This window comes from Schistocerca piceifrons, chromosome 5 (assembly GCF_021461385.2).
Source record: "Schistocerca piceifrons isolate TAMUIC-IGC-003096 chromosome 5, iqSchPice1.1, whole genome shotgun sequence".
Classification (NCBI taxonomy): domain Eukaryota; kingdom Metazoa; phylum Arthropoda; class Insecta; order Orthoptera; family Acrididae; genus Schistocerca; species Schistocerca piceifrons.
This window is the reverse complement of record NC_060142.1, coordinates 396,223,534-396,250,533: the sequence shown is the minus strand read 5'-3', so window position 1 is coordinate 396,250,533 and position 27,000 is coordinate 396,223,534. Positions and strand designations below refer to the sequence as shown.

The following is a 27,000-nucleotide window of genomic DNA, read 5'->3' as shown; positions in this document are numbered from 1 at the left end:
AGCAGATAGAAGCCCCTTTCAAGTTCCCAGAATATCTCGCCTGAGTGTTCTATAGGAAAGGAGAAAATGCTCTCCAAAGATTTTCAAATACAATGTGAAGGATTTTCAAATACAGTGTGAAGGATTTTTGAGCAACAATGGTTGAATAAGTGGCATAGCACAGTTGACAGGTGTGCTGAATACCAATTTGCTAGCTCAGGTTCAGTTTCTGTTACTATCATCTTTCCCCCTGACATTGTCATCGTTCTAATGTTCTCATCACTTATTCATAAGTGTCTCATGCATCCTGAAATATTTCCCATGTTTCAGAGCTGACAAAATTGCATTCACCACTTATGGTGCCACTATCTTCTATTTTTTCCCATCACATATAATTATCTTCTTTCTCCCTCCCCCCCCCCCCCCCCCTGCCCTTTTTGGGTGAGCATCAGAAAACCCTATGACTTTTCGGCCAAGGACACCATGTCAGGTTTGGTGTATGGTATCAAATCATCATCATTCACTGTGAAATTATAGTTCATAATTTCAGTAACCTGTTCTGCAATTGTTATATTGACAGACGGCCCACTGATATAGGAGGCTTGTTGGTGATCATACATTTGTCTTCAAAAATTGAAAAAGTATACTGAAAAGCACTGTTGAATTTTTGTTTTTAAATCTTCACCAGAAGTTATAGTTTCAATGTTTTTACCAATCACTTCACTGCTAGAAAGATCTTACCACATGGTGAGATGCTGCTCACAACCATAGAGACCATTACAGAATATCAGAAAACAAGTGTAGTAAGGACCAACTTTAGAGGATTTGAAATAGCTGCCAGAACCATGTCCTCTGAACTCAGGAAAGAGTGCAAAGAAAAAGAGAGAATGGGTATATGACGACAACAGAATGTTGTTGTTGTTGTTGTTGTTGAAGGATAGTTGAAATCGCAGACCATCATAAATTAAAACAATTTCTGTTTAAATACGTATACATAAAATAGGGGAAAGGCAACTGCCCACCGATAGTGGATTGATGTGTGGAGAACAGTGACACATAACAGAAAACAGCATTCACACTATCTTTTGAGCACTAGCTCTTTTTTCTAGCAGTAGTACATTCGTTAACACACAATCACACAGATACCCAAACACGTGCTCCTGTGGCCATGACAAGAGTGGTGTCTTGCTAGGAAAAAGAGCTAGTGCTGGAAAGCTACTTTGATTGATGTGTTACTGTGCTCTATGCATCAGTCCATTATAGGTGAGAGTGGTTGACTCCCCCCGGCCCCCCCCTCCCCCCTCCCGCTTGTGCTACATCCAGGAATTTCCATCCTTGTGTAAATATATTAATTAAATTTAAGTAATTGCAAATTGAGTATATTAACTTTGCGTATATAAATTGAATTGTGTGAATATATTTAAATTTTATAAGTAAGAGTTTAACATTGGGGGGGGGGGGGGGGGGCAAGAAAAGATAAAGAAAAGGAATCATGGTAGCAACTTGAATCAAACCCGAGCCAGCAAAGATGTGCTTGACCACACTGCACTAAGCCACTTGCTTGACCATTGTTGTTAAAAATCCCTCACATTGTACTCGAAAAAGTTTAGACTGTGTTTTCTCTTTTCCCATGACCTACTCAGGTGAGATGTCCAGGAACATGGAAGGGCATCTACCTGTTCCTACTCTCACTGAACCAAACCGGTGAGCCCCATCCTGCACGCTCCCCTTTTTAATGGTAACCTTGTGTAAAGACTTGACATCAGAGTTGACTATGAGATAACTCTTGGAACACTTTGGCAAGAAATTCTCAGTTCTCCATGTGAGGGAGATGGGGCATGAGAAATTCAGCAGCTTTGCTGGCTATTTGCCTGTACCACACATCAGTAAATTTATTGTGTTCACTATTGGATATCATGGAGCCCATTCATTCTGTAATTTTGGAAGTCCACAGAACCATATGAACTCTACAAAATTGTGACAACCTTCTTGTCTAATCTTGAGATCTTAACAGGTGTTACAGTCTTCAGCGTAACAGCTGGTGTAGGTCACCTCTGAGCCGGAAGACTACACCTGCCCCCTTGATGGTGGGTGGTATTTCCCTCCCTGTTTCTCCTGCACCCCACCTACTTCGGGAGCAACACCGCCCCCCCCCCCCCCCTCCTTAACCATTGGGGACATCCGTCCCCACTTCTAAGCCGGAGAAGCATAAGTCTTCTTCGGCTTCTCTCGCTAGGAAGGGATCCCTTGGGTCACTCCCTTCCCAGGTTTTTTCTAGTGGGAAAGACGACACCCGCCAGTGGCTGAAGAGCCCAAAAGCAGCTGGTCGTATGGCTTCACGTTCATCCTCTGTCCCGGAGACTGAGCCAGTGAAGTCCTCCTAGCCAGGGAAACCCAAGGAGCAGTGAGAAAAATCCAAAAAGAAAACCCCTAAGACCAAGGAAATTGCGATGGCACCCACACCACCGCTACCTACAGGCTCTGTGGCTGAGAATGGTCATGGAGATTTTGGCGTCTGCTGACGACCTAGATCTCACCAGACCCTCAGACACAATGAATATAGACTGCTCAGGCAATAAAGTGGTGGCAGCAGGTAACTCTGAGGCGTAAACTGCCACATTGAATGTTCAATGCCTTCCCAGTCTCACAATGTGATCCTCCAGTGGAATTGCAGCACTTTTTCCACTGCCTGGCTGAGCTATGGCAACTGTTAACCTTTACACCTGCTATCTGCATTGCCCTCCAGGAAACCTGGTTCCCAGCAATGCAGACCCCTGCCTTTCATGGCTATAAGAGATATTACAGGAATTGTAGCGACTATAATCGAGTGTCAGGTGGAGTTCGCGTTTATGTCCTAAAGTCGGTCTGTAGTGAACGTGCCCCTTCAAACCCCTGTTGAAGCTGTGGCTGTCAGAATAAGGACGACGCAGGAAATAACTGTCTGCAATGTATATCTTCCTCCAGATGGTGTAGTATCCCTGAATGTATTAGCTGCGCTGATTGATCAACTCCCTAAACCTTTCCTACTTGTGGGAGATTTTAATGCCCATAACCCCTTGTGGGGTGGTACCATGCTTACTGGCTAAGGCAGAGATGTCAAAACTTTACTGTCGCAATTCGACCTCTGCCTCTTAAATACTGGGTCCACCACACATTTCAGTGTGGCTCATGGTAGTTACTTGGGCATTGATTTATCAATTTGCAGCCCAGGACTTCTCCCATCTATCCACTGGAGAGCATATGACAACTTGTGTGGTAGTGACCACGTCCCCATATTCCTCTCATTGCCCCAGCGACAGGCACTCGGACGCCTGCCCAGATGGGTTTTGAACAAGGCGGACTGGGGAACTTTAACCTCTGCTGTCACCGCTGAATCTCCCCCACATGGTAACATCGATGTGATGGTTGATCAGGTGACTAGCACAATTGTTTCTTCAGCAGAAAATGCGATCCCTCGCTCTTTAGAGTGCCCAAGGCGTAATGCAGTCCCTTGGTGGTCGCCGGAAGTTGCTGAAGCAATTAAGGAGCGTCAGCGAGCTCTATAGCGGCATAAGCGGCACCCTTCCCTGGAGCACCTCATAGCCTTTAAATGGCTCCGTGCCCATGTTCGCCGCCTTATCAAACAATGGAAGAAGGAGTGTTGGGAGAGATAAGTCTCCACCTTTGGGTGCCACACATCACCTTCCCAAGTCTGGACAAAGATCAAACATCTTTTCGGGTGCCAGGCCTCAACAGCTGTCCCCGATGTCACCATAAATGGCGTGTTATCTACACAAACACGATTGCCGAGTCCTTTGCTGAGCACTTTGCTCGAGCCTCTGCGTCAGAGACTTACCCCCACCCTTTTGCACACTCAAACGGCGGCTGGAAGGGAATGTCCTCTCATTCACTACACGCTGCAGTGAATCCTATAATATCCCACTTACAGAGTGGGAGCTCTTCAGTGCCGTTGCACATTGCCCTGACACAGCTCCTGGGCCTGATCGCATCCACAGCCACATGATTAAACATCTCTCATCTGACTACAAGCGACATCTTATCATCATCTTCAACCGGATCTTGTGCGATGGCATCTTTCCATCACAATGATGGGAGAGCGCCATCTTTCCGGTGCTCAAACCCAGTAAAAGCCCACTTGATGTGGATAGCTATCAGCCCATCAGTCTCTCCAACGTTCTTTGTAAGCTGCTGGAACGTATGGTATGTCAGCAGTTGGGTTGGGTCCTGGAGTCATGTGGCTTTCTGGCTCCATGTCAGGCCGGCTTCCGCCAGGGTCGCTCTACCACTGATAATCTTGTGTCCATCGAGTCTGCCATCCGAACAGCCTTTCCCAGATGGCAACACCTGATTGCTGTCTTTTTTTACTTACGTAAAGCATACGACACAACTTGGCGAACGACACAACTTGGCGACGTCATATCCTTGCCACATTGTATGAGTGGGGTCTCCGGGGACCACTCCCGATTTTTATCCAAAACTTCCTGTCACTCCATACTTTCTGTGTCCAAGTTGGTGACTCCCATAGTTCCATCCATATCCAGGAGCATGGAGTCCCACAGGGCTCTGTATTGAGTGTATCTCTATTTTTAATGGCCATTAATGGTCTAGCAGCAGCTGTCAGGCCCTCGTCTTACCTTCTCTGTATGCAGACGACTTCTGCATTTCGTGCTGCTGCTCCAATACTGTTGCTGCTGAGCGGCGCCTCCAGGGAGCCATCCACAAGGCGCAGTCATGGGCTCTCGCCCACAGCTTCCAGTTTTCAGCCACAAAGTCATGTGTTACGCAATTCTGTCGGCGTCGTACCATTCATCCGGAACCCACACTTCATCTTAATGATGATCCACTCACTGTACTGGAGACATATCAATTCCTAGGACTGGTTTTTGATGCTCAATTGACTTGGCTCCCTCATCTTTGTCAGCTTAAGCAGAAGTTCTGGTAGCACCTAAATGCCCTCCATTGCCTGATCAACAACAATTCCCCTGAGCATTTGAATTACCGTCTCCTTTTACCACCCATGGCAGTCCATCTGCATCAGTGGCCCAGATTAGCACTAACGATTGAGGTTCTCGTACGGTCCCTTCTCTCCGAACTGGAGTCCTTCCCTTTACCACCTCTACTTGCGGTCCATTCACGTACCCCTCCATGGTGTACACCTTGGCCGCAGCTTTGTCTGGATCTTTTGCATGGCCGTAAGGACTCCGTTGACCTTGCCGTTCTCTGCTGTCACTTCCTCTCGATCCTTGACATGTTCTGGGGCTCTGAAGTGGTTTACACCAATGGCTCAATGGCTGATGGTCGGGTAGGCTTCGCATATGTTCATGGAGGACATATTGAGCAGCACTCCTTGCCAGTTGGCTGCAGTGTTGTCACTGCAGAGCTGGCGGCCATTACTCATGCTCTTGAGTACATCCGCTCATGCCCTGGCGAGTCATTTCTCCCGTGTACTGACTCATTGAGCAGCCTACAAGCTATCGACCAGTGCTACCCTTGGCAACCTCTGGTAGCATCCATTCAGAAGTCCACATATGCCCTGGAACAGTCCCGCCGTTCCGTGGTGTTTGTGTGTACCCCAGGACACGTCGGAATCAACGGCAACGAACTTGCCGACAGGCTGGCTAAACAGGCGACTCGGAAACCGCTTCTGAAGATAGGCTTCTCCAAAGCTGACCTGCATTTTGTCTTACACCAGAGTTTTCTGGCTTTGGGAGACAGTATGGCATAACAGCACACACAACAAACTGCTTGTCATTAAGGAGACTATGAATGTGTGGAAGTCTTCCGTGCAGGTCTCCCGCAGGGAATCAGTTGTCCTCTGGCGGCTCTGCATTGGCCATACATGGCTAACACATGGTTACCTACTCCGTCGCGAGGACCCACCTCAGTGTCGCTGTGGCTCCCAAATGACAGTCGTCCACCTGTTGCTGGACTGCCCACTTTTAGCTGCTCTGTGGCAGACTTTTAACTTTCCCAGCACCCTGCCTTCGGTGCTGGGTGACAGTGCCTCCACAGCAGCTTACGTTTTATCCATGAGAGTGGGTTTTACACTTCAATGTCCCTCCGTGACCTCCACCCTAGTGCTTTTAGGGTGGAGATTTTAATGTGTTGCAGAGTGGCTGGCTTTCCCCTTTTATTCTCGTGGTTGGCTAGCCACTGTAATCTGCTCTCATGTTTTACTCCCTTCTGTTTCTAGCATCTCTCTGTTGTTTTCGTGCCCTCTTTTGTTCCTTTTAGTATTTGTTGCCTTCCCTTCATTCTTGTGGCTTTTCCTTTGTTTCCGTTTTGTGTTATACGTTTCGTCCGTTTTTATTCTCACCCTTGTGGCATTGTTTTATTAGGAACAAGGGACCGATGACCTCGTAGTTTGGCCCCTTCTCCTGCCTTTAAACCAACTAACCAACCAACAGCTGGTGTAGATCCATTCGGTCATTTCTTGTAAGACGGATCTCACAGTAGTATTTCATTTTTTCATTTGTGGTCATGTACCTGTACTAATAGTGTACCATTGTCTTTGTCTACCACAGAGATGTTAGCCTTTATTATTTTGCCTGTGCTGAGAACTCTGCTGGTTCCCTTTGTTACTACTTGTCGTTTCATCCAGTTCCTTCTCCTTAAAGCTGACAGTGTTCTCCCATTTGTATCAACATCTTGGCAAGCACATTTCAAGTGCCCATGGGAACTAGCATTGTTTCATTGTGTTTTTCTGGCTGCAGCCCTCACTAGTCTGAAAGTGTTCACATTTATCTGTTTCCATATGCAGACCCACAAACGAGAGGCAATATGGAGGTGATAGTTAGCAGAGTTTGTAGATATGTGTTAATTTCTTTCCCTTACTAAGATCAATCTCACATGCCTGAGAATATGATTTTTCTCTGTTGTGTAGGCAGGGTACTACATTTGAAGAAACAGTCACTTTGTGCTCTTATCCTAACAACATTGTAAGAAAAATCAGTACATAGTTGCAGAATCTCCTTGTTTATTCAGTTTTTACGGTGTATTTCCTGTAAAGATGCATTATATGAGGACTTCAGTAGAGGACACATGTTCAGCCCCCTTTGCCTAAATGGGCTCTGTTTTCCAAGACTTGGTGATCACCCATGTGGTGGAAGTGAGTATAAAAGTCTATCCTGGGCAAACAGGACAGCATATTCTACGTACATTCCACGCAGCTAGCTGCTTTCCATTCCCTAATTTGCTAAGAAACTATGGCCATAGAGGAGCTCAGACATTCCTCCTCTCTGTTCCCCCAGCTAAAGTTGATGTATTAAACATAGCTTCCCAAAATTCAGCAAAGAAGATGCAGTAAACATTATAGAATTCAAATCAAGAACAGCTGCCAACATGAGTAACTTAGAAGCAGATACTGTCATTGTAGTAAAGAAGCTTAAGTCAGTTACTAAAGGCAAGTCTTCCAATCCATACGGTATACCAATGAGATATTCTTTCAGAATATGCTGACGTAATTGCTCCATATTTAAAAATCGTACACAACCACTTGCTCAGTGAAAGATCCATACCAAAGTTACACAAGTCATGTCAATAAATGAGAAAAGAAATAAAAGCAATCTGTTGAATTGTGTACAAATATCACTGACATCAGTTTGCAGGAAGATTTTGGAACATATACTCAGTTCGAACATTGACATGTAGTCAGCATAGATTTAGGAAACAAAGTTCTTGCAAATACACCATTGGCCCTATATTCACACAAAGTAATGAGTGCTATCAACATGCAATCTTAAGTTTATATGACAATAGTAACTGCTCTTGAAAGAACAGATACCATTGATGACCATGCAGCTTCTCTAGAATAAATTATAATTAATTGAAATCCTCAGCTGTCGACAGGTGTTGTTGATATACCTCATTGGGAACAGCTGAAAATGTGTACCCAGCCGGGACTCGAACCTAGGATCTCCTGCTTACATGGCAGATTAGATTAGATTAGATTAGATTTACTTTCATTCCAATTGATCCGTAGTGAGGAGGTCCTCCTGGATGTGGAACATGTCAGAAAAACAACAATACATGACAAATATTTACAACTAAAACAAATAAGCTAATGTACCATTCCACAGGTCCCAAGTGGAATGATCGTCATTTTTAATGAACACTAAGAGTCATTTTACAAATACTAATGCACTGAATTTAAAATAAAAAACGTTTTTTATTTATTTATAAGGTAATAAACATGTAATACAACTACTGTAATACTTATTTACAATGAACACATTACTGCACTGAAATGGTGCAGAAGTTAGATTATACTTACACACACACACACACACACACACAAATTTTCAGTGAACACATTACTGCACTGAAATTGTGCAGAAGTTATGTTGTACTTATATACAAATCAGTTGGTTTTACTAAGAAATTCATCAATGGAGTAGAAGGAGTTGGCCACCAATAAATCCTTTAGGCTTCTCTTAAACTGAATTTCATTGGTTGTTAAGCTTTTTATGGCTGCTGGCAAGTTATTGAAAATGTGTGTTCCTGAATAATGCACACCTTTTTGTACAAGACTAAGTGACTTTAAATTCTTGTGAAGATTATTCTTATTTCTAGTATTGATTCCATGAATTGAGCTGTTGGTTTGAAAAAGTGATATATTTTTAATGACAAATTTCATTAAGGAATAAATATACTGGGAAGCTGTAGTTAGTATCCCTAGTTCCCTAAACAGGCTTCTGCAGGATGTTCTTGAGTTCACACCACATATAATTCTTACTGCACGTTTTTGTGCCCGGAAAACTTTAGCTTGGCTTGATGAATTACCCCAAAAAATAATCCCATATGACATTATGGAATGAAAGTAAGCATAGTATGCCAGCTTTTTCATTTTTATATCCCCTACGTCTGACAAAATTCGCATTGCAAACAGAGATTTGTTAAGACGCTTCAGCAGTTCTGTGGTGTGCTCCTCCCAATTGAATTTATTATCAAGCTGTAATCCCAAGAATTTAACACTGTCCACTTCTTCTATCTTCTTGTCATCATATGTTAGACATATACTCTTGGGACACCCCTTACAAGTTCTGAACTGCATGTAGTGTGTTTTTTCAAAGTTTAGTGACAAAGAATTGGCTAGGAACCAGTGATTAATGTCCACAAATATTTTATTGGCTGATCTTTCTAAGACTACACTTGATTTGCTATTTATTGCAATGTTTGTATCATCGGCAAACAAAACAAACTTGGCATCTGGTAATGTTACTGATGAAAGGTCATTGATATACACAAGAAAAAGTAAGGGCCCCAAAATGGAACCTTGTGGGACCCCACATGTAATTAGTTCCCAGTTGGATGATGCCTGATAGACATGTATCAAGCTCTTTCCTAATAACACCCTTTGTTTCCTGCCAGAGATATAAGATTTGAACCATTTTGCAGCATTTCCTGTTACACTATAATATTCTAGTTTACTTAAAAGGATATTGTGATTTACACAGTCAAATGCCTTTGATAGATCACAAAATATACCAGTTGCCTGCAATTTTTTGTCTAATGAATTAAGCACATTTTCACTGTAAGTGAAGATAGCCTTCTCAATATCAGAACCTTTTAGAAATCCAAACTGTGACTTTGACAGTATGTTATTTGAGATAAGATGGTTATAAAGACGACGGTACATTACTTTTTCGAAAATTTTTGAGAATGCTGGTAACAGTGAAATTGGACGGAAATTTGATGCTATTTCTTTATCTCCCTTCTTAAACAGTGGCTTAACTTCAGCATATTTCAGCCATTCAGGAAATATTCCACTGATAAACGACTGGTTACACAGATAGCTTAATATGTTACTTAGCTCAGAATCACATTCTTTAATTAACTTTGTTGATATTTCATCATACCCACTAGATGTTTTTGATTTTAAAGATTTTATGATGGACATTATTTCTGTTGGGGTAGTGAGGGTCAAATTCATATTATGGAAATTACTTGAAATGTCTGGTCTAAGGTAATCCATAGCAGCATCTACCGAACCTGACAACCCCATCTTTTCAGTAACAGTTATAAAATGTTTGTTAAAAAGTTCTGCAACACTATACACATCTGTCACCAATGTATCATTTACTCTTAATGCTATTTGTTCCTCTTCATGTCTGGTCCTACCGGTCTCCTCCTTCACTATATCCCATATTGTCTTTATTTTGTTATCTGATATGACTATCTTTTCCTTGTAATATATTTGCTTTGACATCCATATTACAGTCTTTAATATTTTGCAGTATTTCTTATAATGTGCTATAGCATCAACATTGGAAATGTTTCGGATTGACAGATACAGTTTTCTTTTTGTTTTACAAGATACCCTTATTCCTCGAGTAATCCATGGCTTCTTTGTAGATTTTCCTCTAACCTTGGTAAGTTTTGGGGGAAAGCAGTGTTCAAATAAGGTAAGCACTTTATTAGCAAAAATGTTATATTTTTCATTCATGCCTTGAGCACTGTAAACATCAGTCCAGTGAATGTCTCTGAGGAGTGTCCTAAAATAATCAATTTTTGGCTTACTGATTACCCTCTTGAGCTCAGATTTAACAGATTTTATATCCTGTTCAGTATTAACATTTAACAGAAGGAACTGCATGTCATGGTCTGAGAGGCCATTGGCTATTGGTTTTGTAATATAATTTTGTTCATTGGACTTTTCTATAAAGATATTATCAATGGCTGTTTGTGAGCAAGTGGCTATCCTAGTGGGGAACTTTACTGTGGGAATTAAGTTGAATGATAGTGTTACTAACTCAAATAAGTTCTTATTCGGAGAGTCTTTAAGGAAATCTACATTGAAATCACCAGCAACCACTATTTCTTTGTTTTTGGTTATTAAATGGGCCAGTACAGCTTCAAGGTGGTTTACAAACAGATTAAAGTTACCTGCAGGTGCTCGATATACACTTAATATTATGAAAGATTTTTTGTGAAAATCTTAATTCTGTTGCACATGCTTCCATATGCTGTTCTAGGCAAAATTTATGAATGTCTATGTTCTTAAATTTATGACAGTTCCTGATGAATGTGGCAACTCCTCCTTTCTCCATTTCTGATCTACAAAAGTGAGATGCTAACCTAAACCCTGTAACACTTAAAAGTTCTATACCAGTGGTCACATGATGTTCAGAGAGGCAGATTATGTCAGCTGGGTTTGAAGACTCTAATTCATCTATGCATATAGTTAATTCATTAATTTTATTTCTCAGTCCTCGAATATTTTGATGCAATAAAGATAGCTGACATTTCACATTGTCTGAGTTAAAATTGGGTGGAGTTAAAATATCTGCTGACAGTTGAAAATTCTTAACCAATGGCTGTTTATGCTGATGTAATAAGCTGGAATTATGTTTTTTGATTTCTTTTTCAAACTGAAGGTTTGTCTCAGTTCTAACCTCTCTTAAAATTTGCTTTCTTTCTGTCCTCCCTACCCTAAAAAAGGGTCTTTTCTGAATCCTATAACCACTGGTATTTTACCACTCATGACAGTGCCTCCCCCCTTTAACTTTCCTGCTATTTCCCCAGCCAATTTACCCTTCCCCTTCCTGTTGAGGTGAAGGCCATGCCTAGTATAATCCCACCTACTGAGAGAATCAACATGAACCACACCAATGTGTGACCCCGCACCCGACATGAGCAGCCGTTCCAGCTCCAAATTAACTCTCTTGACAGAAGAGTTCAAGTGAGGTCGGTCATGGCGCCCAAGAACAGATACAAACTCAACACTAGTATGCCTCGATGCTGATGCAATCTTCGCCAGGTCACACTCTATACTGTACCCAGGATTTCTGTCAATACTGTTACCTGCCCCACCCACTATAACCACGGTGTCTTCCTTAGTGAAATCTTTGCAAAGTGATCCTAAATCCTCTGTCACTTGCTCCAGACCAGCACTAGGTTTAAAAAAATTGGTGACCTGGTATTCTGATCCTAGTTCATCCTGCAAGAGTTGGCCAACACCTCTTCCATGGGAACTACCTAACAACAACACTTTCTTTCTCTTTTCTGATTTCCCTACATTCTTACTTTTCAATCTGCTGCTGAAAGTTTGTTGTGCCCTGTCTACACCTGCAACTGCTTGAGGCTCACCAGCTTCTAACTGAAGCAACAGGTCAAATCTATTTTCCACATTCACCATAAAGCTGTCAGACAAAGTTCTAGGCCTGTTCCTCCTGTTGCCTGTTGCCACTTCCCACCTCTCTTTACCCTTCTCCCTCCTTAACCTGTCAAGATCTCCCCTGGCCTTGTCTAATTCAGCCTGAAGGGCAGCAATTTTCCCCTCCTGTTCCAGTATCTTCCTATCTCTACTACAAATCCTACAAAACCACTGATGAGTCTCATTTACTTCCCCTATTCCCACGCCACTACAGTCACCCACATGGAAAAAACTACAGCACCCATCACACCAAAGCCCCGACCTAACAATTCTACGGCAAGTCAAGCACTTTTCACTCATGATAAACGTAATAGTTGATTAAGAATAAGTCAGTTAAATTACAGATAAACACGAAAATATGGTTACACAAATTTGGCCTATACGCAACTGTGTGTAAACAAAAACAAAAGTGCAAAGTTTCTGAAACAACAAGTTAAACTTTACGCTACTTTCCGGAAATGCTAGTTAAATAATGAAGAGGTAAGCTAAGTTAAATTGCTGGAGAGAGCAAGGAACAACTAAGCGAAATTCTATAGATTTGCTGCAGCAGAACGTAAACAAAAAATACGACTGTACGGTCTTTTCGCGTTTTCTGCTATATTACGTAAAGAAAAGTGAAACCTTTAATGGTACACTTAAACGGCACACTAATACACTTATTTACCACGTAATCAGTACTAATCTATATGTTTTATAATCTAAAATAACTTATCTTTACGAGAACACCAAAACTCGCGCTAGTCGCCTGGCAGCAGAAGCTCTATCCATCTAAGCCACCGAGGACACAGATGAATAGTGCGACTGCAGGGACTTATCCCTTGCACGCTTCCCGTGAGACCCACATTCCCAACTTTCCACAGTCTACATACGTAATGTACCTAATAGATATTTGCCCATCCACTCATTACTCAGACACACTAAGGTGACGATTTGTAATAGTTGGGGCAACCTGTGCGTATTTGCACAGATGAAAGTAAATGGCCGGGTAGCCTATAACTATATATGAAGATAGTAACTGCTCTCAAAAGAACAGATACCATTGATGACCATGCAGCTTCTCTAGAATAAATGATAATTAATTGAAACCCTCAACTGCCAACAGGTTTTGATATACCTCGATGGGAACAGCTGAAAATGTGTGCCCCAACCGGGACTCGAACCTAGGATCTCCTGCTTACATGGCAGAAGCTCTATCCATCTGCGCCACCGAGGATACAGATGAATAGTGCGACTGCAGGGACTTATCCCTCGCATGCTTCCTGTGAGACCCACATTCCCAACTTTCCACAGTCTACATACGTAATGTACCTAATAGATATTTGCCCATCCAGCTGAAGGTTTCACTTAATTATCATTTATTCTAGAGAAGCTGCACGGTCATCAATGGTTTCTGTTCTTTCGAGAGCAGTTACTATCTTCATATTTAGTTAAAGGCTACCCGGCCATTGACCTTTGTCTGTGCAAATGCGCACAGGTTGCCCGAACTCTTACAGGAATCATCACCTTAGTGTGCGCGAGTAATGAGTGGATAGGCAAATATCTATTAGGTACATTACGTATATAGATTGTGGACAGTTGGGAATGTGGGTCTCACGGGAAGCGTGCAAGGGATAAGTCCCTGCAGTCGCGCTAATCATCTGTGTCCTCAGTGGCTCACATGGATAGAGTGTCTGCCATGCAAGCAGGAGATCCCAGGTTCGAATCCCAGTCGGGGCACACATTTTCATCTGTCCCCATCAAGATATATCAACACCACCTGTCGGCAGCTGAGGGTTTCAATTAATTATCATTCAATCTTAAGGTGATTCCATATTTCTAGGCCTTTGATATCTAGCAAGTGGCTTCTAATCAAATTACATGCATAAGGAGTATTATATCAGTTATGTCACTATATTCATAATTCTCTGTCAAAAAGGACACAGTTTGTAATAATCGAAGATAAGTCATTGAGTGAAACAGAAGTGGTGTGTGGTGTTCCCAAGGAAATGTTATAGGCTCCCTGCTGTTTCTAATCTATATAAACAACTCAATGGTAATGTGATCAACCCTCTTAGATTGTTTGCTGATTATGTCCAATAAAGTCATCAGAAGATCAGTCTGAATTGCAAAATGATTTAGACAAGACATCTGTATGGTATGGAAAGTGCCAATTAACACTAAACAATAAAAAGTGTAATTTCCTCCACATGAGTACTAAAAATAAGCCATTAAATTTGGGTTACGTGATAAATAATACAAATTTATAGGTTGTTGATTCAACTAACCACCTAGGGATTACTATTAAAAATTACTTGATTGAAGCAGTCACATGGAAAATTCGTTTGGAAGGCGAGCTAAATACTGTATTTCATTGGCAGAACACTTGGAGGACGCTACAAATTTATTAAAGAGGACTATGCTTGTCCTTCTTTTACTAAAGTATTGCTGCACAGTATGAGATGCTTACCAGATAGATTGATAGAGGACGTTGAAAAAGTTCTAAGGAGGACAGCTCGTTTTCTGTTATCAAGAAATAGGGGAGAGAATGACACTGATATGACAAGCAGTTTGGGGTGGCGATCATGAAAAGAAAGGTGTCTTTCATTGTGGTGAGACCTTTCACAGAATTTCAATCACCATCTTTCTCTTCTGGGTACGATAATATTTTATTGACTCCCTTCTGCACAGGGAGAAATGACTATCATAATAAAATAGGAGAAATGACAGCTTGCATGGAAAAATTTAAGTGTTCATTTTTCCTACGCACTGTTAGAGAGTGGAACAGTCAAGAAATAGTCTGAAAGAAGTTCCATGAACCTTCTGCCAAGCATTTGGATGTGAATTTCAGTGTAGTGATGAAAAACAGGATTCGTTTTAAAGATAACAAAGTCCCCTGACTCATTTAGGTGCATGTTGATGACTCAGTGTGTCTACTATTCTGTGGGTTGTTACCTTTATTCCAAGATTGTTTATGCTCATATGATTTAAGTTTTCACCAAATATATTGCTGAAACTGGGTTCGAGTTCATCTGGCACTCAGTTTTAATCTGTCATGAAGTTTATTTCAGTGCACACTCCACTGCAGAGTGAAAAGTGATTTTGGTTAACAAATGATGGTTGATCTGGTACTCAAGCTGGCCAGTCTGTGTGTGTAGTTTTAGATCATTGCCTTATCTATCTAGGCAAATGCTAACTCCAACTAAGAAACACAGGGCAAAATCTATGCTTTTGCCAACAAATGGCTTACATCACCTTCCTTTAAGCAGTGATGTAAAGATAATAGTAGTGACCCCCATACAAAATAATGAAATAGCAAGTCCAATGGAAGCAAGTACCCATCATCTGCAGCCCTCATAAATAGAAAGAATATAGAAAGAGAGAGCAATGAGTATTACAGTCTGTCTGGAATCTTACTATGCATACAATACATTACACAGGAGATCTAGTACAACATTGAAGTATGATGCACTGATCTTCATAATCCTCTCTGATATTTCATCATGCCCAAGTGATCACCAGTCACATAACTGATTTAATATCTTTTTTTTCTTGTAGTTGACCAACTCTAAGAACGTGTACAAGCTGGTGGATCAAGACGCTTAAGCGTATCTGACCTGGTCCACCAACTTGTAAATGTTATGCTAGTTGGTTGAATTTTACTTGACTTACCAGCTACTGATAGGAAATGATAATTAGATATTTTTGTGAAGAACAGATGGTCTGGCCTTTACCTGTCTGCAAAAGGCACACTTCCCAGTACAGCCAATAGAAACACAACAACATATGTAACAGCACTCACAGCTTCCAAAACTAAAAGTTCCTTCTTCAGGGAGGAGAAAGGAGTTACATTGGTGAGGTTAGACAGTGGGCTATGTCATTCAGAACCCAGCTGACAGAGACCTACCTTGTAGGAGGAGGAGGAGGAGGAGGAGGAGGAAGAAGAGAGACTTAACCATGTGTGCAATGGGTAACCACTGTAACAATGGCTGTCTCAGAGGTATTTGATGACATCAGTAATTTACTATTTTACAATAGTGAATGTATTGTTTTATTTGTGTTTTCTGTTCTCTGCAACATTTTATGCCTGTGCAACACTGTAGTTTAAATATTTAATTTATTATGTGTAATGCTTGTGTAAATGTCAAGTAAAAAATCTGAATTTACAGTTTTGTTTGTATTAAGTTGGAATAAAAGCATTTAATTACTGTTGGACCAGAACTTGACTAAATAATGTGACATTAGACATATCCAAAAAGACCAGACACTGAAATTTAATGTTCTTTCTGCAGCTTCCAGCAGATTTACAGCAGAAAGTCCTTTCATATATATACATGTGTGGAAGAAGAAGAGCCCCTGACAGTAATTCAGCTCCTATTAAAATGGAAATGAAGACCATCAAAGTGCCTATACCCTCTTCCCCACCAACTTCTATGGTTTATTCTGTCAACAAGAATGTTAGTGGTGAGTCTTCATACAAATTAAATGCTATTAGGGTGATAAAACATTACTGACTGAGAATAAGAGAGCAGTCACATTGATTTTTGAGTGTCCTTATGTTTTTATAAGCATGCATTTGTAACACTTTAATTCAATAGTTTTTTTGGAGTGAAAAACTTGTAAAGCCTGAATTGCAGATTTTGCTATTGCAATTAAAGTTTGACATCTAGTTTCAGTTGCTATTTGCAGCCATCTTCAAATCGTCCAAAATGCAAGAGAGTGGTAAATATCCATTGAAAAGTGTCATTAGCAGTAGTCATGCAGTGACATGCGTTTGTCAGTAACAAGACAATGACAATATGTAATTCAAAAATTGTAATAGAAACATTTTCAGTCTCGGCATTAAACATTTTTTCTTTAAGATATTTTTATTTAGTAAACCACATCAAGACTGCTGTCTCCTCCCAGACAGTATTAAGCCTCACTGACAGTTCATTGGCATAACTGCAACTTGAATCCTGGTAGAGTTTTAATATCTTGAGGTAATAGTAATTTAAATGTGATTGATATCCTGTTAATGGTTCTGCTGTTGAAAGGACACAAAAAGAAGAGATATATTGTGCGAAAAGACATGTAGCTTTGGAGTTTTGGCAGCTGCAGTTTAAGAACTGAGGAATTCTGAGACGACTGCCAGCATGAAGCTCACATATATCAGTATTTATTTCATTAATTATCTTTTGTAGCACAGATAATAACTTCTTGATAAACTGGTAACCTTTTCTAGCACCACAGTCAAAAAGTATAAAGCTATATTCTCAGTAAGAACACACATTTTCTTCTGAGAAGTTTCAACACTCAGAATTACTAGCCAAATTGGGCACAGAGAATTCATATTTATTTTCTGAAACAGCTAAACTTATTTAGGCAGAGCAGGATTGAAAATGTGATATCTAATCAGTATAAACTATTACTTTCAGTTATTGAAAACCACAGTTTCATTTTCCAGAGCAAGAAAAAAAAGAGTGAGTAGTGGATATCAGAACATACCTACATTAGGTGCATAATCATGTAGATGGCAGTGGGGGGGAGGGGGAGAGTTAGGGGCAGAGGAGCAAGTAAAGGAAGTGATCACCTAGTGTACTCATTTGTGGTTTTCATAGAGTCTTCCATATTTTAAACAGTATTTTTATTCTACCTTAACAATGAGGGCTGAACTTCAATACTTAAAAGCTTGACATACAAACATTGTGTTAATATTTTTTATTACTATGTTAAAGAGAGCAGTAGCTGTTTTATTATATTTAAATTACCATTTTTTGTGACAGTCATATAAGCTGAAGCAGAGCTCATTTTATTTGTTCCAAGAAAGAGAAGGCAGAAAATTGCATAGTCACAAATCCCTCCTACTGCATTGCACTTAATACAAAATTGAGCTGTGTTTATGAGCAGTAACTCAGTATAAAATATTTGATAACAGTATTTTGTATTTGGGAGCCAGTAAAAAAAATGAAACATGTTGAAAGGTGACAGGGGTGAAATGAGAAGGAAAACTGTTGTCACATTAAAAATTCACTTTTCCTTTAGCATGAAAAAGTTTGTCAGCTTTGTAGTAATTGTAATCTGTGTTTCAAAAAGACAGTTACACGGGACATTATTGACATTCAGGAGATGCAATGCCTGGTACAGAAAATAGGAACTTAATATACTTGAGAAAAAAACCTAACTTTTAAACAACAGGTGGATTCTTTGAGAGAGAAAAGAGGAAAAAAAATGGAGGAGGTATAAAATGGGGTGGCATATCGAATTCCTAATAAGGAGACGTGCAGCAGATATAAGGATGAAGCTTAACAATGAGAATAGAAAATGTTTCAGGTGTATTGGGATATCAAGACAGTAATCAGTAAGCAATTTGCCAGCTACAGTTCAAAGATGATACAGTAGAGGGATAAAATAAGGAATAAGTACTGATATAGACAAAAGAAAACTGCTGCTGGAAAGAAACACACAAATAATTATTTTTTAACAAACCCATAATGGTTTCACGTAACATAACAGACACAGTGGACAGTTGTTGTTGTTGTGGTCTTCAGTCCTGAGACTGGTTTGATGCAGCTCTCCATGGTACTCTATCATGTGCAAGCTTCTTCATCTCCCAGTACCTACTGCAACCTACATCCTGCTGAATCTGCTTAGTGTATTCATCTCTTGGTCTCCCTCTGCAATTTTTACTCTCCATGCCGCCCTCCAATACTAAATTGATAATCCCTTGATGCCTCAGAACATGCCCTACCAACTGATCCCTTCTTCTAGTCAAGTTGTGCCACAAACTCCTCTTCTCCCCAACTATATTCAATACCTCTTCATTAGTTATGTGATCTACCCATCTAATCTTCAGCATTCTTCTGTAGCACCACATTTCGATAGCTTCTATTCTCTTCTTGTCCAAACTATTTATCATCCATGTTTCACTTCCATACATGGCTACACTCCATACAAATACTTTCAGAAACGACTTCCTGACACTTAAATCTATACTCGATGTTAACAAATTTCTCTCCTTCAGAAACGCTTTCCTTGCCATTGCCAGTCTACATTTTATATCCTCTCTACTTCGACCATCATCAGTTATTTTGCTCCCCAAACAGCAAAACTCCTTTACTACTTTAAGTGACTCATTTTCTAATCTAATTCCCTCAGCATCACCTGACTTAATTCAACTACATTCCATTATCCTCGTTTTGCTTTTGTTGATGTTCATCTTGTACCCTCCTTTCAAGACACTGTGTATGGTATATATGAATAAAAATCTACGAGCTGCCTTTTGTCTTTTAGGTTTTTATTTGCGGTATGTGTTTCAGAGTGAAACCCCATCATCCTGGTTTCCAAAATTTATTTGAGCCTTTTCATCATGAGGATTTAATGTATTGTAGAATAGTACCTCACCTGAGGTACAATAATTTGGATTTTAGAAGAGTTGCTCAACTGAGAAAGCTACTCATCAAGTTTTGCAACTACTGTAATAAAATAGTGTTGTTTGGTATTGTCTGCATTCTATCTAAGGCATTTGACTGTGTAAATCACAGTATTCTCCTGGATAAATTGAAGTTTTATGGGACTGATGGTATAGCCAACAATGGATAATGCCATATCAACCAAAAGAATGTTGAAAGTTGTACTTAGTAATTCAATCAATGTAGTCCAGGGAGATTGTTGTTTGTGACTAGGGAGAAATCACATAATGGGATTCCTCAAGGCTCAATCTTAAATCCACTGTTGTTCCTCATATACTGGGTGATCAAAAAGTCAGTATAAATTTGAAAACTTAATAAACTGCAGAATAATGTAGATAGAGAGGTAAAAATCGACACATACTTGGAATGACATGGGGTTTTATTAGAACAAAAAAAAAAAAAATAGCTCACAAAGTTTCCGGTAGATGGCGTTCTTTGGTGATGATCGGATGATCGGTCCCCCCCTCATTCTTTCTCTCCCTCTTTCTCTCTTGTGTAAACAACCTAGCTGCCTCAGGTGTGACTGCTTATCATGTCATGACAAAATGCCTCAAGTGAACTATAATGGTAGAGCTTCCACTACGAAGTACGTAGACCCAAAAAACACAACACTCAACCGACTTTCTATCATAAAGTTTTAAACTAAATAACACAATAAATTAATAACAAGGCTGGACAAGTTTTAAGACATAGAAGAGAAGAAACAAGAGTGGTTTAGGAGGTTAAAATAGGCTGAGCCTGGCAGGGTGAAAATATATATTGGATTAGAAGATTCATCTCTTTGAAGGGAAATTATTGCTCTCTCTTAACCCCCCTCCTTTCTCGCCCCCCCCCCCCTCCTCTCTGGCCCCCCCTGCTCTCTCGCCCCCCCCCTACCGCTCTCGCCCCCGCCCCCCCTACCGCTCTCGCGCCCCGCCCCCCCTACCGCTCTCGCGCCCCGCCCCCCCTACCGCTCTCGCGCCCCGCCCCCCCTACCGCTCTCGCGCCCCGCCCCCCTACCGCTCTCGCGCCCCCGCCCCCCCTACCGCTCTCGCGCCCCGCCCCCCCTACCGCTCTCGCGCCCCGCCCCCCCTACCGCTCTCGCGCCCCGCCCCCCCTACCCGCTCTCGCGCCCCCGCCCCCCCCTACCGCTCTCGCGCCCCGCCCCCCCTACCGCTCTCGCGCCCCGCCCCCCCTACCGCTCTCGCGCCCCCGCCCCCCCTACCGCTCTCGCGCCCCGCCCCCCCTACCGCTCTCGCGCCCCGCCCCCCCTACCGCTCTCGCGCCCCGCCCCCCCCTACCGCTCTCGCGCCCCCGCCCCCCCTACCGCTCTCGCGCCCCCGCCCCCCCTACCGCTCTCGCGCCCCGCTCCCCCTACCGCTCTCGCGCCCCGCCCCCCCTACCGCTCTCGCGCCCCGCCCCCCCTACCGCTCTCGCGCCCCGCCCCCCTACCGCTCTCGCGCCCCGCCCCCCTACCGCACTCGCGCCCGCCCCCCTACCGCTCTCGCGCCCCCGCCCCCCTACCGCACTCGCGCCCCGCCCCCCCTACCGCTCTCGCGCCCCCCGCCCCTCCCCCCCCCCCTACCGCTCTCGCCCTACCGCTCTCGCGCCCCGCCCCCCCTACCGCTCTCGCGCCCCGCCCCCCCTACCGCTCTCGCGGCCCGCCCCCCCTACCGCTCTCGCGGCCCGCCCCCCCCTACCGCTCTCTCGCCCCGCCCCCCCCCTACCGCTCTCTCGCCCCGCCCCCCCCTACCGCTCTCTCGCCCCGCCCCCCCCCTACCGCTCTCTCGCCCCGCCCCCCCCCTACCGCTCTCTCGCCCCGCCCCCCACTACCGCTCTCTCGCCCCCGCCCCCCCCCTACCGCTCTCTCGCCCCGCCCCCCCCTACCGCTCTCTCGCCCCGCCCCCCCCCTACCGCTCTCTCGCCCCGCCCCCCCCCCTACCGCTCTCTCGCCCCGCCCCCCCCTACCGCTCTCTCGCCCCGCCCCCCCCTACCGCTCTCTCGCCCCGCCCCCCCCCCTACCGCTCTCTCGCCCCGCCCCCCCCCTACCGCTCTCTCGCCCCGCCCCCCCCTACCGCTCTCTCGCCCCGCCCCCCCCTACCGCTCTCTCGCCCCGCCCCCCCCTACCGCTCTCTCGCCCCGCCCCCCCCTACCGCTCTCTCGCCCCGCCCCCCCCTACCGCTCTCTCGCCCCGCCCCCCCCTACCGCTCTCTCGCCCCGCCCCCCCCTACCGCTCTCTCGCCCCGCCCCCCCCTACCGCTCTCTCGCCCCGCCCCCCCCTACCGCTCTCTCGCCCCGCCCCCCCCCTACCGCTCTCTCGCCCCGCCCCCCCCCCCCCCTACCGCTCTCTCGCCCCGCCCCCCCCCCCTACCGCTCTCTCGCCCCGCCCCCCCCTACCGCTCTCTCGCCCCGCCCCCCCCCTACCGCTCTCTCGCCCCGCCCCCCCCCTACCGCTCTCTCGCCCCGCCCCCCCCTACCGCTCTCTCGCCCCGCCCCCCCCTACCGCTCTCTCGCCCCGCCCCCCCCCTACCGCTCTCTCGCCCCGCCCCCCCCGCTACCGCTCTCTCGCCCCGCCCCCCCCCCTACCGCTCTCTCGCCCCGCCCCCCCCCCTACCGCTCTCTCGCCCCGCCCCCCCCCTACCGCTCTCTCGCCCCGCCCCCCCCTACCGCGCTCTCGCCCCGCCCCCCCCCCTACCGCTCTCTCGCCCCCCCCTTCTGCTCTATCGCCTCCCCCTACCGCTCTCCCCCCCCCCTACCGCTCTCTCGCCCCGCCCCCCCCCCTACCGCTCTCTCGCCCCCCCCTTCTGCTCTATCGCCTCCCCCTACCGCTCTCCCCCCCCCCCCTTCCGCTCTCTCGCCCCCCCCTCCCCCCCACTCTCTTGGGTCCCACTACTCTCCCGGCCCCCACTCCCCCCTCTCGGGGGAAGTTATTGCTAAGTACGATGATGCAGTTGGGCCAGGTAATCTACCATGCACTCGGCTCCTTTAAATCACGCTGTTCATTATTTCTAACAACTTGGGTACTGGATATCCTCAAGGTGGACAGTTCATTTGTCACCATCTGTTTTTCAGTTTGATGTTGGTCATTCAACTAATAAATGACATGCTTTCATATATGGCCCTGCCTTTGATGATGTAGTTTGTGTTTGTTAGCCATACTTGTGTGAAAACAAATCTTTGATTGACCTTGTTTAAACTGAGGACTGTAGTTAACCTACTTGTTTATTTCAGGCTGTAAATGGATATTTTATTATTAGTTACTTAATTTTAGATTTGTGTGTGTGCAATGACTACTATCTCTGCCAACAGAGAGTGATGACAGCACCGATGAAGGGACAGAAACAGCACAGCCACCAGTGGACAGCGTTTCTGCAGCAATAATGGCAAAGGTTCTGGAAGAACGGCAGCGGGAGCGTCAACAGATAAGACATTGTGAAAGTTGTCAGTGCCATTCACAAAGTGGACGGATTGTGGAAAATTATATGAAAGGCAGTGATGCTACTATTCAGGTTGATTTTCCATGCTTGTGGTGTGGGCAGTGTGCGGACTTGGGAAAAACTGTCATTGATGCCACCAACAGGGCTAGCCAGGGCCTTGTAAGGTATGTTGATGTAATTGCTACAAGAACTGGTGAAACTGTTAGTCGCAGTAGCCAAGTGAGGCAGAATGAAATTGACAGTAGCTATGCTTCTAATAATAGCTCGGGAACTAATCCTACTAGGTTAGGTATCAAAATTGACAGTTCCAGACTGAGTACATCAACACGCAGGACTGTTAGTAGTGATGTTACTTGTGTTCCACTTAGTGGAAGTTACAAGAAAAGTAAATCAACTGAAAGCTTTTACCCTCAAATCCCAAAACCTGTGATTACTGTTGGCAGTTCAGTTCCTGCAGTGAATGGTTTCACAAGTGAGAAAAAAGAAGAAAGTCGTAAATCATATAGTGAATTGGACGAAATGTTGAGAAATGGTTTTGGTAATAAACAGACATCTTCTGTCAACAACAGAATAAACAACACTTCTCCTGAACTAAAATCAGTAGATTTTTCGAATATAGATGCTAGTGAAAATTCGAAACAGAATTGTTATCATAATTATGTAAAACACAGTGTAAATAATATTAAAGGTGTTCAGAATTGTACTATAGATCTTGAAGTAGTTAGTGATGGCAAGAGTGATACATCTGCTACAGTTAGGACTAAAAGTAATGGAGATCTTGTAAATAGAGCGCAAGTTTGTCAGGTAAGAAACACCTCTGAGAATTCTGGAACAAAAGTGAATAGTTGGGATGGTAAAAGTTACATAAATAATGATGAACATAGCAGCAGTTGTTCAGAGGGAACAAGAGATTTAAATGAATGTGAGAAATTAATACCGTATTCCACCTCTGAAAAGTGTGTTAGCCAAGTGCCATTCCCTGGAATGGTGAAGCCTACAGAAACCAGCATAAGTAAGCTCACTTTTCTAAATTCTTCTAAGCCTAAAGACAAACATTTAGATAATTCTGTGCTTCCAGGACCTCGTTTGTGTTCAATGCGTATGCAGCTAGGTTCAAGTAATATCTTATTAGATAATGCTACAGCATATGAACCTGTATTGTATACAGGCAGATCATCTCACCAGGAAACCAGTAAATTGTGGAACAGCAATTGCAGCAGGCCTGGAACGGCAGTGCTTGTGCATTCTCCAAGATCTCACTCAGTATCAAGCACAGAAGAGATAATACATAGAAATGAGGGAACCACCAATAAATCATCTCAGTGGTTACAAGACAATCCACCAGAAACAGAGATATAGTATATATTACAATGAAGTAAATAATATTAAATGTAAAACATTTTAAGAATGTTTGAATTATATATGTCAAGTTCCTTGTATTTTTGAAACTTGAATTGTGTGTTTGTTAATATGAGATATACAGTTTTATTCATTCAGTGTCAGTTGATGAAATCCTGTATTGCCGCTGATTTGTAATTAAAACTTTAGCTCTCGTACTGTATTTATTCATAATGGAGCAAGACAGGGCAGTGTACAAAGCCAGTTGGTTGCTGGTGTATCTTATAGTAGCCAAATACAAATTTTAGGATTGTACTACATGTCTTTTTGTCACTTGAAAATTTTAGTTGTTTCTTTTTGCATTTCTGTATCTTTAAATGTATCACATATCACCTTAGACATACTTAAGGCCAGCAATGTGTTGTAACACGCAGCCCAAAGTAAAGTGAACTCTGATAATGTAGTTGAAACATTGTTATAACTTTGTGTTTGTAGATTTTAAGCTGGAGTTCCTTTTGGGGGGCGGGGGGCAATTAGTGGAAAGGAAATTGTAATTGGTTCCTCCAATTGTGCTACATTCTGGAATGGGGCAGTACTGAAAAAAAGGTACCTTTTTTTGGTAAGTGGTGATCATTGAACAGGATAGAGTTGCAGGAAAACAGATATTAAGACTTTGCCACATGAAGAAAGCGTCTTTATATCCACCCTGAATTTTGATATTTTCTGCATACATGTCTATTGCATCCTCTACCAACAAAACATTTTAGTAGACATAATATATTTGGATGTGTAATTCCTCAAATACCAGCTCATTCCTTTCCCCAATTCACCCTTCTCTTTCTCCTAAATCTCACTTTGTATATGGTTACTGGGCATAATAGAGGAACAGTGACTTTGATTATTGCATTAGTGTTTTGTATTTGAAAATATTTCTATTTTAATTCTATTAGAATGTGTTGCATGCATCACAGTGTAAGATATAAATAACCATTTTTGGCATTTGGCTACATAATAACCATAATGTCATCTATACTGTGTGCTGTTGACCACATATAGCACTATAATTTAAAGTCTGGTGCTAATAACAGAGTGTCTTCCATTCATTGGGAGTAACTGATATGGTTGTATTCTTTGTTTTCTGCAGTTGAGAGGTGATTCAGTTGTGATTAAGGCCAGACACACTTATACATTATAAATTTCAATTTGTTTTCAAAACCATATCAAGTAATTATTGTAAACTACATTTCAATATCTAATTTATCTCATTTCTGTATGCACATTTACGTGCTTCACACATCTGGACTACATGTAATGGAACGTTAGTCTTTAAGTCTTTAAAAGAAGTTATAATCTGGACTTGTGAAGTAAACCATGTTTTATATCTTCTGGTATTGTTAATAACCTCTCATAAAATGTGTCCAATGCTGTACACTTTTCACTGATCAATTTTTTTCCAGTTCACTGTTAAGGTAATTGCACTGTTAACCTAAAAATCTACATCCATACTGCAACATGGATGGATAAGAAAACCTAGTCAAGAAGTGGCAGCAGGAGAATACACATTGAAATTTGCAAGCTTTTGTAGCCAGTGGCTCCTTCTTATGGCAGAAGGAATGAAGTGGAAGGAAGAGGGATGAATAAAAAGGGCTGGTGAGGTTTAGGAAATGGTGATAGTTTGAAAAAGTTGCCCAGAACCAAAGTCAGGGAAGACTTACCAGATGGGATGAGAAGGAAAGACTAATTGTTGGGACTGCACCAGATGATATTTGAAAACCTGAGAGCTTAGAGGTGGAAGATAGAGTTAATAAGAGTAGAAAGCTAAGTGCACTGTATGTGGCGCAGGTAGGCGTGGGTAAAAGTAAACAAATCAGAAAATGAAAGGTATAGAAAACTAAAAGGGAGTGAAGAAAGGAATGGTTACATAGATAAATGCTGAGACAAAGAAATTATGGTGAGAACCAAGGACATGTTGTAATGTCAGTTGCCACCTATGGAGTTCTGAGAAGCAAATATATGGGAAAAGAATCCAGATGGCACGTATAGTGAAACAGGCACTGAAATCATGACTGTGATGTTGTAGAACATGCTCTGAAACAGGATCCAGTGTTGCCAGTGTGTGAGTATGTCCATTAATCGTGACTGATGACTTGTAGTCCTACCAGTGTAAAAGGCTAAACAGTGTTTGCATAATGTCTGTCTTGCTAATTGCCCTATCTTCCACCAGTAAGCTCTCAGGTTTTCAAGTCTAGTCCAATGCAGTCCCCAACAATCAGCCCCCTTTCTCTTCCTGTCCAGTAAGTCTCCCGTAATCCAGGATTTTGTGCAACTTCTGCAAACACTCTCAATTTCCTAAACCTTGCCAATCCTTTTTCTGCACCCCTCTTCCTGCCCATTTAAGCCTTCTGCCAGAAGGAGCCACTGTATCCTAAAGCTTGCAAATTTCCATAACCTTTATAATGTGTGTGTTCTCTTGTTGCTACTTCGTGAGTAAATATTTTGTCTATCCAGTTGCATTACATTTTCAAAAATTATTTTTGTTGATCTACATTCATACTGCAATATATTAACGTTGCTTTAAGGGACATTACAAAACAAATTATTCTCATAATTGACAGTAGTACAGAGACAAATGATTGTGGAGTATTGACTTAACACAATTTTCCATGAAACAAGTAGGTACCAGTTA

The 27,000-nt window shown here is 43.0% G+C and overlaps 1 protein-coding gene across 2 annotated transcripts in view; it reads left to right on the top strand.

Moving 5' to 3' along the window:
- LOC124798527 overlaps nucleotides 1–25,919 on the top strand; it is a 133,354-nt gene extending 107,435 nt beyond the window's left edge. For both annotated transcript variants that reach the window (XM_047261974.1, XM_047261973.1), the window contains exons 6-7: nucleotides 16,402–16,573; nucleotides 22,849–25,919. In XM_047261974.1, coding sequence (XP_047117930.1) covers nucleotides 16,402–16,573; nucleotides 22,849–24,335 — 1,659 coding nt within the window. In that variant the 3' untranslated portion in view covers nucleotides 24,336–25,919. The remainder of the gene's footprint in view (nucleotides 1–16,401; nucleotides 16,574–22,848) is intronic.
- The last annotated feature ends 1,081 nt before the right edge of the window (nucleotides 25,920–27,000 follow it).